This window comes from Lepidochelys kempii, chromosome 3, assembly GCF_965140265.1.
Source record: "Lepidochelys kempii isolate rLepKem1 chromosome 3, rLepKem1.hap2, whole genome shotgun sequence".
Classification (NCBI taxonomy): domain Eukaryota; kingdom Metazoa; phylum Chordata; order Testudines; family Cheloniidae; genus Lepidochelys; species Lepidochelys kempii.
In genome coordinates, this window is record NC_133258.1 from 47135501 (window position 1) to 47149800 (window position 14300).

Consider the following 14300-nt stretch of genomic DNA (forward strand, 5'->3'; position numbering starts at 1 on the left):
AGAAGGAGAGCTTTCATTTGACTCAGATGAAGTAACATATGCTTCCACCATACAAAATAAGGCCATGACTACACCAGCACTTTTGTCAGTATAACTCATGTGAAAAAACCACCCCTCTGAGCGACATAAGTTACACTGACAGAAGCGCCGATGTGGACAGTGCTACCGCTGCTCATTGGAGGTGGTTTAATTAGGTTGACGGGAGAGCTCTCTCCTGTCGTCATATAGCATCTATACAAGCAATCTGACAGCAGCACAGCTACACCGGTACAGTTGTGCCACTTTAAGATCACTAGTGTAGATATGGCCTAATATAGAAGGAGGAGTTGTCCTCTGACAGAATAGGAAGAAAAAGAACTGTAAAATGACTACTTCTACTGTAAAATTCTGGGGCTACGGGGTTTAACCCCTTCAATCATCAGTTGAAGCAGCCAAAACTGAATCCAAGGTCCCATATTCTTTTGTTTAATTTAAATGGGATGAATCCCATAACAATCGATCCTCCAATTTTGAGAAACTAAAAATGCTGAGAAGACAGACAATCCCAAATTCACTAAAACAAAGTTCTAATACCAAATCTCTGTACTGATAAAGAAGAACTAACAGAACCATTTTATAAGTCTTATTTGTGTTCTGTACAAGTCATGTAACTAATAAACAAAGCCAAAATTACTGGCTGAGACAATGCTTGCTGTACCCTTTTCCAGAAAGAAATTTGAGCAGATGCCCTAAAGTCCAAACTGGTAATGTTTAACAGAGCAAGGAACAGAACTCTAGGCCCCCGTCACACATCTATCCTGTAGCAAGTCTTTCCCTTTTAGTGCCCAGAGATAGTTCTAGCAGAGTAAGCTTTAACTGAAGATGGAGGAGCATTCCCAGCTTGCCTATAAGCCTCAAACGTAGATGAAACAATGCAACTAGCCAAGGATGCCTTAAAAACCTGTCTCTTTATTTCTTATCCAAGAAAAACAAAAAGTTTGTCTGACTTCCTATAAGAAATAGTCGTATATAAATAAACCTTTAGTGCACTCTTCAGATCTAAGAAATGCAATTTCCTATCCTCCTTTTTCTTATTGGGAAGGATCATAGCGAGAGAAGAGTAATTTCCTCTATGAATGGAAGATAGAAGAGGAGTCCTCACACCATCTTGGCCTTCTGAAATGGCAAATTTAGCTCAGAGATGGACCTTGTAACATGATCTCACTGCAAACAGAACAAATGGCTCTGAAAAAGGTTGACCTAATGGAAAGTAAAAAACTCAAAAGGAGGTCCATACAAAGCTAAGAGGACAGGAATTAACCTCCAGAGCAGAACTAACCTAAAGTTGGTTTGATAGACTACAAACACATTGGAAACTGGAATTACCAGGATCAGCTTTAATACACTGGCACTCTTTTTGTAATAGCATGTTAGTTAAATTATCCTGCAGGAAGGGAGTACTTTATTGAAATATTTGACTACCCTCAAGCCGCATAACCTACACACAAAGGAAGAGATCAACACACAGAGAATGGATTAAAAAAGCAAGAAGAAACAGAAATGAGAAGTGATCATAATCTAGTTGGTGTAAATGAAACATGGTGGGGTAATGGGGGGTTGCAAGCTTATTGGCGGGGCGGGGGGGTTGCATTACAGCTACCCTTACTTCTTCACTGCTGCTGTCAACGACACTGCCTTCAGAGCTGGGCAGCCAGAGAGTGGTGGCTGCTGGCCAGGACCCCAGCTCTGAAGGCAGAGTCACTGCTAGTAGCAATGCAGAAGTAAGGATGGGATGGGATGGTATTGCCAGCCTTACTTCTGTGCTGCTGCTGGGCCTTTGGTCAGCAGCTACCACTCTCCGACTGCCCAACCCGGAAGGCAGCAGCGGAGAAGTAAGGATGACATGATATGGTATTGCCATCCTTACTTCTGCGCTGCTGCTGGCAGGACGCTGCCTTCAGAGCTGGGCGCCTGGCCAATAGCCGCCGCCCTCCGGCCTCCCAGCTCTGAAAACAGTGCAGAAGAAGGGTGGCAATAGTGTGACTCCCCGTAAAATAACCTTGCAATCACCCCACAACCACCTTTTGGGTCAGGACACCCAGATTAAGAAACGATAGTCTCCCCTGTGAAATCTGTATAGTATAGAGTAAAAGCACACAGAAGAGCAGATTTCATGGTCCATGACACATTTTTCACAGCTATGAATTTGGTAGGGCCCTACTCATAACTGACCAAGATGGGCAATAAATGCAGCAACCCTTTTACTTTCTACACAGGTGGCCATCAGCATAACTCCTCAAACTCCAACCTCTGCACTGGTTCCCAGTTGAATATAGAGTTCAAATCAATGTCTATTTCCTGATATTCAAAGCCCTCAATGAGAGTGTACCTAGCTACTTGAGAGATCGCTTCTTCCTCTATGACCATGGCCTATCGTGACAATGACATTCCACTCGAAGCACAAAAGTGTCAAATACAGGGGGCACCTTGTAGCAGGGCAGTAACCCCGCTCCTGTGAAAGGCTAGGCTGATTGGGGAAGCAGCCACAGCTAGGGCCATGCTCAATCAGGCCACACCTGGCTCTGTTGTAAGGACTCAGGGAGGAACTGGGTCAGTCTCTCTCTAGCTGTGGAGAGAGAAGGACCTGGCTGTCTGGGAGAAAAGGGTATCTGGAGTGTTCAGGGCTGGGGAAAGGCCAGAGGAGCTGAGGAGCTCCAGCCTGGCAACTCCCCAAGCTGAGGCCTTGGTAAAGGCCTATGCAGGTACTGGAGCTGGGAGGTGCAGCCCAGAGATAGGCAGAGGCAGCTGGTCCAACCTCCTTGCCAATGATGAGTGGCCATGACAGACTGCAGTTTGCCGCAGTGAGCAGGGGCTGGATGACGACTGGCAGTAGCCACTGAAGCAAGGTGGATGAGAGGGTTGTGGGTTCCCTGGGAGGGGAGACCCAGAGCGGGGGTACTGCTGGGGCAGAACCCCAAAGTAAGTGGCACCAGGGTCCGGGAGGGACATGAGGCGGGCGGCAGGTGAGTCACTGGCCAGCAGAGGGCATTCTGAGCTGGAAAAGAGCTAATTCCCAGATGACCAGAAGGAGGTGCCACACCAGTGAGTCTTCGCTTTGCTACACACCTCATGAACACAGGAGAGAACTTCCACAAGAGCTGGGCCTGGGCTATGGGACTCACTTCCAGAGGAGCTAAAAATGATCACTAAACCTGCCACATTCAGAATTAAATGCAAAACCCACCTGTAAGACTTGGTTTTCCCATAATCCATTGCTTACTTACTTTTACACACACACACTTATCCAGTATGAACAAATTATTCTCTCTCACACACACACACAAAATCACTACTCTGCTGCACTGGTGTACATCTGGAATAAGGACAAATTTGCAATGCAATAGGGCAGCAAAAGGACAATGCAGGTTTACACTGCACACACAGGGACATAACATCAGAGGAAAGGGAAGTAAAAAAAATGTAAGGCTCTGATGAGTGTGTTGGGAATACAGCATCAATTCTTGGGACCTTATTACTCAAAAAATGCTGCTGCTGACAGTCAGTAGGCTCTGAGAAGAGCAATACAATAATTAGGAGCTGAAGAAAACAAGACCAGACAAAACATTGCAAGAGAGGAGCTCAAACTTTTTCATAAGGTAGACCACATCTTAATGGAGAGACTGTCTTGTGGAATACCACACCTCCCATTTACATCCACACTCACAATCATAAGGATGACCTCCCTTCTCACTCACAGAATTCCCATGGTGACGGAAGTAATTGCTTCAGCAAAAAATATTAGGAAAGCATTTGATGTATTTTGTTGAATGTGATAGCTGTTTTGACCACTTATTTGAAAAAATTGCTGTTCTTTTAATCTCTGCCTCCTATTGGTTATGTTCTCTCTTCCCCAAACCTCTGCACATGTTCCTCTGTTACCTTATCTCCCTTCTGCTTCCCTCCCTGTTGCCTGCTCCTTCTCTATATCATCTACTTCTTGTTTTCCTTTTTCCTTTCTCTTTTTGACATGTTGCCCAGCTACCTGGTCTTCTCCCTTTGACCTACTTGATCAACTGCCTTGCTCATTTCTCCCTTGCACATTCTTCTTCCACTGGTGACCCAAAATGGCAAAAGAACTTCCTGTTTCCTCTTCTCTCATTGTATAGCAATAGGTCTGAGTACTATCTAGTGCCATGTCTCTACTGTACAGATACAGCTGTGCTGCTGTAAGAGCGCTCGTGTAGTTGCAGTATGTCGATGAGAGAGCTCTCGATCGACATAATAAAACCAGCTCAAAGAGCGGCGGTAGCTATGTCAATTGGAGAGAGTCTGCTGCCAACATAGCGCTGTGCAAACAAGCACTTATGCCGGCAAAACTTACATCACTCAGAGGGGTGTTTTTTCACTCCCCTGCAAGACAAATGTTCAGGTGATATAAGTGCTAGTGTAGACATGGTCTAAGTTGGCTCCTAATTTCCAGGCCTCCAGGTTTGCTACTGTAGTGAAGATCCTGAACATTATTGAAAGAGGTGGAAACAAGGAGACTCAACATCATCCACAGACCACCACCAAGTGCTCTGCAGACCACCAATCACTCTGGTAACCATTACACTAGAGAATACACAGAAAGGAATAACTATGCATAGAGACTTGCCCCACATTCCTTTATGCACATTCCTGAGGGAGGGGTGGGATGAGTCATTGCTGCAAAGTTGACCACCGAGCACCTTTTGCAGCAGTTTCTGACCTTCTTCCTCTCTCCCTCTCCTCCCCCCACCACCACCACCACCACCACCACAAAGCAGAGCTGTCCTTCTTTGGGTAAGCCCATACAAATTCGGCCCCACCTTTAGTTGTGGTGCAGTCATTTGTGACAGATAAGGACATATGCCACATAAGCAAGAGGGCAATTGTGTGTTACTTTTATGAAAGTCTAAGCTATACAGATCAGGAAGTTTCTAGAAACAAGGCCATGTTCATTAAAAGAATCCAGAAATGAATGTGTATGCTATTTAAAATAATAATCTAGAATGGCAATGAACTATCCAGGTTTGAAGTGGCCCCTCTCTGCCTTCAAAGTAAATATGTTGTGTTTAAGAAGCCTAATTTATAGTACGAATTTCCTAATATGAAGGAAATTTCAGAACATTGGGGATGGTGCTTGACACTTAGGGATATTTTAGCAACTATATTTCCTGTGGGAAGAGGTAGGTCGCATGAGGTCGTATAGCACTACCAAGTAATTATTTCTTGGAATCAAGGGCAGCATTTGCAGCTGCATAGCCATTAAGGATTGTGGAGCTTTCATAGGACAGCAGCTGTAGAAGCTGGATGGAGCTCAAAGTATAAATTCAAGCCCACCACATGCTCACAGGTGGGTGGCAAGAGGGGTCCCAAGTACATAAGAAAGTAATGCCTAGATCCTTAAAGATACTGAGGCACCTAACTCTCACTGGTTGCTATTAACTTTTTTTCTTTTTAAAATGCTGTTGATGTATCTGGCTACTATACAAAGTTCATTGTGTAAGTATTAAATAATCACAAATATTAGCGACATTTGGATAGTAAGCATGCAACAAAATCCTGCAGCTCAAGAAGAGAACCTTCAAAAGGTACTTTATTAGGTGAGACTTTTGATAGCTTTAAGAATGTCAAGAACAGTAATTTGAATACTGAGTTTGCAGCTAGATATCTCAGTAAACTCAACCTTGCCAGTTTTAAAGTTCTTCATCACTTACTGAACACTGTAAGAAGACAATAAAAGCTTTTAAATTTCCATGAATGAAGCTAAATAGGGGACTGGAGAATAGCCCAGATTTGTCAACCATCTGTTCAGAGTTCAAATTTTATGAATTAGTGTTTTCGTGCATTCTTTTCAACAAGCAGGTCAATAACCTATCTTCTTTATTGCCCTTAAGTATCCCTTGCGTAAGAGCAGAAGATGCTGTTTTATCATGGTAATATTTTGAGTTCTTCCCTGACAAATATAAAGAATCCCTTGGAACAGAGAGCAGACTTTGGGACTGCATAGTTGGGGGGCCCTTGAATATTCTGTGGGCCAGCTACTCCAGGCTGCTTTCTCAGCTGGATAAGAGCCCATTAAAAGTACTACTTAGATTAAAATAAATTTTTAGACTCATTTACGGAAGCTATTTCTATTGTGATAGTTTAGGTCAAGAAATTGAGTGAGGAGAAATATTTTTCTTTTTATTATGGTACTACAGGTTCTCATTTCTGTGCTTTTGAAGTCAATAGGACTACTCATGTGAGTGAAGACTGTATAATTGGGCCCAGCCATGATCATTTTAGTTACTTCAACTAACTTTAAGCATTAAGTAGAGCTGGTGATTACAACAAATACAAACAAAACAGAGAATTTCAGCGACTGTTTTTTCACATTTAACAAATGTACTTTGACCGTGTTTGAATCCCACTTACATTCGTTTTCCATTAATATTCTAGGAAACGAGTTTACTATAGAAATATTCAGGGAAACATCTAATTTTAGAATAATGTTTGAGAATATTCATGAAAAGCAAATTTTGAATTTGTCTAACACAAGAAACCTAATTCTAAGGGATACACACATCTACTTAGAAGATATACACATACACTATGATTTCTATATCCAACCAATACTAAATAACAGTTAAATTGTGAATATTGAACAGCTGCAATGAACTGCTCATGCATGATCTTTATACCACAGACAATTCACTGTAATTATTTGAAATTAAATACATTCCTTACGTACTATGTGTAAACAAAGAAACAAGCAACATTTGTTGCCCCACCATACAGTTCAGAGACGCAAACTGGAGGGAGTGTAGAGATGAGCATCAAAACTGATCTGGGGGCTGGAAGTACTCGCTTCCCAGGAAAGATTATAAAAACTACATCATAACTTCAGGTTTTTCATACACACATAATTTGATTAAACAACTAACATGATAACCATCTGCAAGCATATTATGGGGTAAGAGCCAAAAAGCCTTAGGGGGTCTCAAGGGGATATAATCAGGAATAACAAGATTAAAATGAGCAAAGGAAAAGGTATCCAGAACAACAAGACACATTTCCTGACACTAAGGTCCTCGATACTATGGCGAGGGACACTACTGAAAAACCGAATATAGACAGATACAGAGGTCTATTAAACTGAACATAGGTCTCCTACATGGATGGGTAAAAGTCCCCTCATTCAAGTCTAAAATACTAGACTGGAAAGCACTCAAGAATCTACTGTAAGAAACAATAATGCACTGGCTAGGGTTGGAGATGACCTAATAGGTCTGCGATTTGTTCTTACAAAGAACAAGTGCAAATAGCGACAGCTGAATATTCACAAAATAAGTCAGTTCAGAAAGCTGAAGCATTTAATCGAAATTACTTCAATTAATATGAATTTCAATTCAACAAATTGCTGCAATTTGTAATCTCTCACTTTCTGCATTATCAGAGGTTCACAATTCTCCTCTAATGTTTTGAGATAGTTTTGTAAATCTTTCCCATGTTCACAGAATGTCCATCTTTGTAAATCATGACTCACTAGTAGGAAAAAAATCATGACTGCCGAATTCCAAGGTTACAGAAAGACTATAGAATCAAGTTATTTTTCTCCATAATTTGTTATATTACAAGTTATGATGCTCCTGGGAAGATGAATCGCATTGAAACAAACCAAGAAACATGAAAAGGTATGCAAAAATGACAACAGTTGTTTCCCAAAATTGCTTTGAGTACATCTTAACAGAGCCTACACCAGTAAACCTTGTTTCTTCAATAAGAAACAGTCAGGAAATGTATACCATTGTAGAAATATCTGTTTTCTGAAAATCTTAAAGCACAATAAAAAGAATAAATAAAATACAGAGAGTCAAATTCTGGTTGACATTGGACAGAGACATGTTAGAAAACCTGTGGTCAGCAGCTAAAAGCACAAAAGAGTGCCAGAATGTTGTCTAGAATCCATCTGGCCATCACTAGGTCTCCTAAGTAGCTATGGCGCATATATTTGTCAAGAATTTCTATGAACATCTTTCTGCACAAATTATTCCTACTCTTAGAAGGAACTAAATACACAGGGTTGTGCACATAAGGATGGTTGTGGCCAGAATAATGGTACAGATTGCTAATGATTTTGCAGAGAAAATGCACATTCAAGGAAAAGAGTGGAATTATACCTAATTCCTGAGTGACTGAGGAATGGGCAGAGCCTTGACTTAGCCCACTGGCCAGCCCTCGGATGTGAAAATTTGCAGCTTGTATAGGACAGCAGCAAATTACTACCCCCCTCAAACAAGGGAGAAACAATGAGGAAATTTTGCCTCAGGAAGGTGTCTAAGTCACAATGCCTCCATGGGCTATTACTAAGATGAGGCAGCGGGCTCTGAGGATGACAAGCTGGGGGTGCAGGAGGGTGCTCTGGGCTGGGACCGAGGGGTTTGGAGGGCGGGAGGGGGATCCGGGCTGGGGCAGGGAGTTGGGGCATGGGAGGGGGTCAGGGGAGCAGCCTCTGGGCAGCACTTACCTCAAGCAGCTCCCAGAAAGAGCGGCATGTCCCCTCTCCGGCTCCTATGAGGCGGCGCAGCCAGGCACTGCCCCTGCAGCTCCCATTGGCTGCAGTTCCTGGCCAATGGGAGCTGCAGGGGTGGTGCTTTGGGGTAGGGGCAGCATGCGGAGCTCCCTGGCTGTCGCTACATGTAGGAGTTGGATTGGGGACATGCTGCTACTTCCGGGAGCCGTGTGGAATGGGGCAAGACCCCAACCCCATTCCCTGGCTGGAGCACCCGAGCAGGGCAAGCCCCAGACCCTACTTCCTGGCAGGAGCTCGAGGGCCAGATTAAAATGTCTGGAGAGCCGGATGTGGCCCCCAGGCCGTAGTTTGCCCACCTCTGCTTTAGACGATTCAAAAGCTAGGATTCTCACCTTTCAAAGAGTGTAAGTATTAATTCTAGCTCTAACATCTTTCAGAATAATAGCCATTGCAATCTGGTGGTAATTCATACAAACATAGAATATAGGGGTTGGAAGTGACCTCAGGAGATCATCTAGTCCAACCCCCTGCTCAAAGCAGGACCAATCCCCAATGTTTTGGCCCAGATCCCTAAATGGCCTCCTCAAGGATTGAGCTCATAACCCTGGATTTAGCAGGCCAATGCTCAAACCACTGAGCTATCCCTCCCCACAAAGGCACTGCCAGAATTCTGAGAATCAGGAAGAGATATCCAACATAAAACATGTTTAGAATTACAGAACATATGAAAGATAAGAATCTCAGCTTTTGAAGATACTGAAATTTTGTCAGTGGTCCCTTGGGTCATCAGTGCTATTTTAACATTGCTCCAGGACTTAATATACCAAGTCCTGGACTTCAGATCAGTGGACATTTTATAAAGTGCAGCATAGAGCTTTCTCTATGTAAATTGCAAAATTAATAAGCTTTACAGTTCTGAACAAAGTATTAATCTCATTCTTTCAATACACAGAAACTAAATGTACTACTATCGGTATTTAAAGCTCTTACTAAACACAGAACTTTAAATGTTTTATGAAAAGTAATAAAGACCAAGGCCACATCACTTAATGAGAGCCCAGGAAACTTGTAGGAGAAATCTGTGGAAAAGTTTTGAAGAATTTGCAGAACTTTTTCAAAGCAAATTGATCAAAATATACATGAAAAAAATAAGAACTGCAAAGTTTGGACCCAAATACAGACTTTGCCAAAATATGAGTTATTCTTATCAGAATTTTGGTTTCAGCCCATCTCTAGTTACCTGGTACATAACACCATAAGAACAGCCATACTAGATCAGCACAATGGTCCATCTAGCCCAATATCCTGCCTCTGACAGCGGCCAGTGCCAGATGCTTCAGAGACAATGAATACAACAGGGCAATTTCAAGTGATCCATCCCCTGTTTTCCAGTCCCAGCTTTCGACAGTTGAAGGTTTAGGGAGCCCCAGCACATGTGGAGGCATCCGTGACTATCTTAGCTTATCGCCATTAATGGACCTATCCTCCATGTATTTACCTAATTTTTTTTACTCCAGTTTAATTTTTTGCCTTCACAACATCCCCTGGCAATGAGTTCCACGGGCTGACTGTGTGTGAAGAAGTACTTCCTTATGTGTGTTTTAAATCTGCTGCCTATTAATTTCATTGGGTGACTCATAGTTCTTGTGTTATGTGAAAGAGTAAATGACACTTCCCTATTCATTTTCTCCATACCAGTCATGATTTTATAGGCTTCTATCATATCCCTCCCTTAGTCATCTCTTTTCTAAGCTGGACAGTCCCAGACTTTTTAATTTCTCCTCATATGGAAGCTGTTCCATACCCCTACTCATTTGTGTTGACTTTCCCTTCACTTTTTTCAATTCTTATATATAATTTTTGAGATGGGAGAACCAGAACAGCACACAGTATTCAAGGTGTGGTCATATCATGGATTTATATAGTAGCATTATGATATTTTCTGACTTATTATCTATCCCTTTCCTAATGGTTCCTAACATTGTTAGCTTTTTTGACTGCTGCTGCACATTAAGCAAATATTTTCAGAGAACTATCCACAAAGATGCCAAGATCTCTTTCTTGAGCGGTAACAGCTAATTTATACCTCATCATTTTGTATGTATAGTTGGGATTATGTTTTCCAATGTGCGTTACTTTACATTTATCAGCATTGAATTTCATCTCCCATTTTGTCACACCGTCATTCAGTTTTGTGAAATCCCTGTGTAACTCTTCTCAGTCAGCTTTGGACTTAACAATCTTGAGTAATTTTGTACCAGCTGCAAATTTTGCTACCTCACTTTTCACCCCCTTTTCCCAATCATTTATGGTAAATGATTTGAACCTTAAGGACCCAACTGTATCGCCCTTAAACACAACTAGGACTCTCACTTGTAAAGGATTTTTTGCAATACTTGCCCCTCAGTTTCCCAGGACAAGAGGGAATTTGGAGAGGAGTTGTGACTCTGAATCACAGGTTCTTCATGGTTCCTCTCCTGGGGTGGCACAGCTACATAGTGACTCATATACAGAGCTGAGCTGAAAGCCTCAGTCTAGTTCTTCGCTGCTCATCTCTTACTTCTCTCCAGTTTGTCCATTTCTGATAATACAGTGGAAATTTAACACAATATTCCTGCTGCAGTCTCACCAAAACTGTAGAACATTATCTCCATGGCATGGTGCCACTGCTTAAACTGTATTAGCCTTCTCTGCAGCCAACTTCCCCCACCCCTTTTTTGCCCATCTTTCTAAAGTCCCCTTTTTATCTTCATCCTTAATGATGTTTGCAACTCCTTCAAATTTGTTCACACATTTTCAGGTGGTACATGATATTTCCTCCTCTACCACATCAACAAGGAAGATTTTAAATAAGACTGGATCTGTGGTACCCCCACTAGACATTTTCTGCAAACTCAATACATTGCAGTATAGCCTTATTCTTAGCTTGTATTCTTCATCAGTTTTCATCCTACAATATTAGTTTCCAAAGGACAACCCATTTATACTGAAAACTGAAGGCTTATTCCAGATAACCTCTGCCCTTCACCATCATCTTCCATGAGTGTTTGCACTTCCAGTTTGATCATTATTCATATTAAGATATGTATGTTGCTAATGATGTGCATCAACAAGCCTTTCCTAATGTCCAAGGATCCATTTAGAGCTGATCATTTACTCCTCCCCAGTAAAAACAAAAGCATAAACATTATTAAAGATTAACAACTCCTAATATAGGTGTCTGTGTGTATGTGCACGTCAGAATGTGTGCGTGCGTACACATGTATATCACAGATTTCTTCCATTTCTTTTACTAGAATTATTTTTTCAGGTCGTAGTAGCTGCCAGATAAATTATTCTCTTTTCAAAATTAAACTATTTTTAATGCCCTCCACGGTCTTTTGCATTTTTTACAACAAACTCTAAGAAGCCACATTGGGGTCTACACTCTTAGGCCAGGAATTTGGGTGGTCGAAGTCTCTGAATCTTTCACCTTTATCCTCCCAATACACCTGAGGCACACACACCAGTGGCTCAGGAACACAAAATGAAACCTATGAACTGTAAACACCACGCATTTACTGAGCATTAAGATGTTGGGTGTCAACTTCTCAGAAGCTTCCACTTCCACTTTTATGGAACCTAAGGGTACTTTACTATTTGGGGATTTTTAATACAATTTAAAAACAATTCTAAAACTAAAAACCAAACTGACCATCACCAAATTTGACATTTTCATTATAGGAACATCTGTCATTCACCTGCTGTTTTCATAAACCATACATTCATAAACGAACAATAGTAAATTAAAAAACAAACTGCAGCGTGTGGGAATATACTGTCTTTTTCAGCCATCTGTATTTCAAAGCAGAGTACTATTTTTAATTCTAATTCTGGGATACTCTTGCACAAGAAACCCTAAACATTTTTGAGCACAATATAAGGGTCATATTGACATTGAGAAAAAAGTAAACTCCTTATTGGGTTGTTGCTTTAAGCCATTGTATCCACGCATGTCACATGAAGAGATCAGTTCAAGATTTGAACTTCAGATTCAAATGTCCCACAAATTTAGGGATGTTCCTATCCTGGGTTTTCATTCAGGCAAGTCTTTAGTTTCATGCTATCATTTTGATGGCTTTTAATCTAACAATCAAAATGTTCATAGAATTGTTAAATTCTGATGCATCTTAGCCTATAATTCACAATGCTGTAGAACACGACATATTAAAGATTTTTTCCTTTACCGTTAGTTTTGCATTTACAGTACTTTATATGACTAAGTTTTTAGTACTCACAGGCTTACCATCTGGACCAGGCTGTCCAGGATAACCATGATTCCCAGGTTGTCCAGGGTCTCCCTGTAAAGAAGTTATACATTAGAGCACAAAGAAATATGAAAGAAAAGTTTACAATTAGTTGAAAGTAACTTTTATCCAAGCATATTTCTGAGCTTCAGGAACTCGGGCCTTCAAGGAATATCATTCCACAGAACATTGGCTGTAAGCCCAGATAATTTTTTTGGAAGAGTAATTGCTATAATACAAAGGGCTTGATCCTGTAATCCCTCTATGGGAAAACTCCCACTGACTTCTTATGTAGGGCTTGGAAGATTGGGCTCTAAGGATAGCCCATAATATCCCATATTTAGGATGTTATAGAACATGAAAAACAAAACAGTAGAAATAAAAACAAATAAAAAAAAAACTATAAAATATGTTAGTCAATACCACCTTGAACCAAACTTCATCTGTCTGTAGGTCTCTACCAAGGATTATCCTGATGCCAGATTTTTATTGAGTTTGGCTCTAATTAAAGTGAAACAGCCAAGATGGACATGGTTAAAACCTTTTAATCAACAGCTACTGCCTCAAGGTGCTTATCCTTTGTAACCCCTCTTAGAGCTTTAGCCAATGCCTACAGAAGTCAGTGGGAGTCTTTCCAACTATTTCAATGCGGTTTGGATCAGGCCCATTAAAAAAAGCAAAAGAAAACTGCAGTTTCCCAAAGATAACTAGACCATCTTTATGCTCACAAAGCAAAACCACCAAAAATATTCTTACTCACTATATTAGCTCACTGTATTTGAACGCTCTCGGTTTAATTTACCAACAAAGGATCTGATCCTGGTCCTTTGTCTCAAACATCAATGGCAAAATTCCCATTGACTTTAAAAAGGACAAAGATTTGGTTCCAAACAACAGTTTACTATTACTATAGCACATGCAGTTCTGGAATAGTAAACCAGATTGTGTTCAGCCACACACATTGTCAGCAAAATTACCAGGTAAATTCCTGATGATACAGGAAGAGGAAGATCACAGATTGAGTCTTAAAGCCTAGTTTGAACTGGAAATGTGAGAAGTCATTTGACAACATGTAAATTGAGCAAGTTTAATATTGAATTCAGTGACAAAGAATATAGAACCCCACAATAATGTCATTTATACAAAGTCACAGTATGTAAGTACACCTTTGAAAAATATTTCAAAACTGAGATTCTGAAGTTAGTCAACTAAATCTACATTTAGGGACCTAAGTAAAAGTAGTCCGACACTGAGAGGTGCTGAACTAAGGGTAACAGACTCCACTGGGAATTCCAGATCCTCAGCTCCTTCGAAAATTAGGCCACTTTCATTTAGGTGCCTAATGCGGATTTAAATGACTAATTTTGGTCTTAGTGGTTATACCACCAAAAATAAAATTGCTTTTTTGTAAAGAGCATCTAATGTTATTAGGTAACATAATAGACAATGGATTGAAAACAACTGGATTTAGAAACAGCCATATAAAAATTTAGAGGGTT

At 40.9% G+C, this 14300-nt stretch overlaps 1 protein-coding gene across 1 annotated transcript in view; it reads right to left on the reverse strand.

The window, feature by feature from the left end:
- COL21A1 (collagen type XXI alpha 1 chain) overlaps positions 1-14300 on the reverse strand; it is a 194489-nt gene that overhangs the window by 94390 nt on the left and 85799 nt on the right. Inside the window, exon 10 of the mRNA XM_073336269.1 lies at positions 12793-12855. Coding sequence (XP_073192370.1) covers positions 12793-12855 — 63 coding nt within the window. The remainder of the gene's footprint in view (positions 1-12792; positions 12856-14300) is intronic.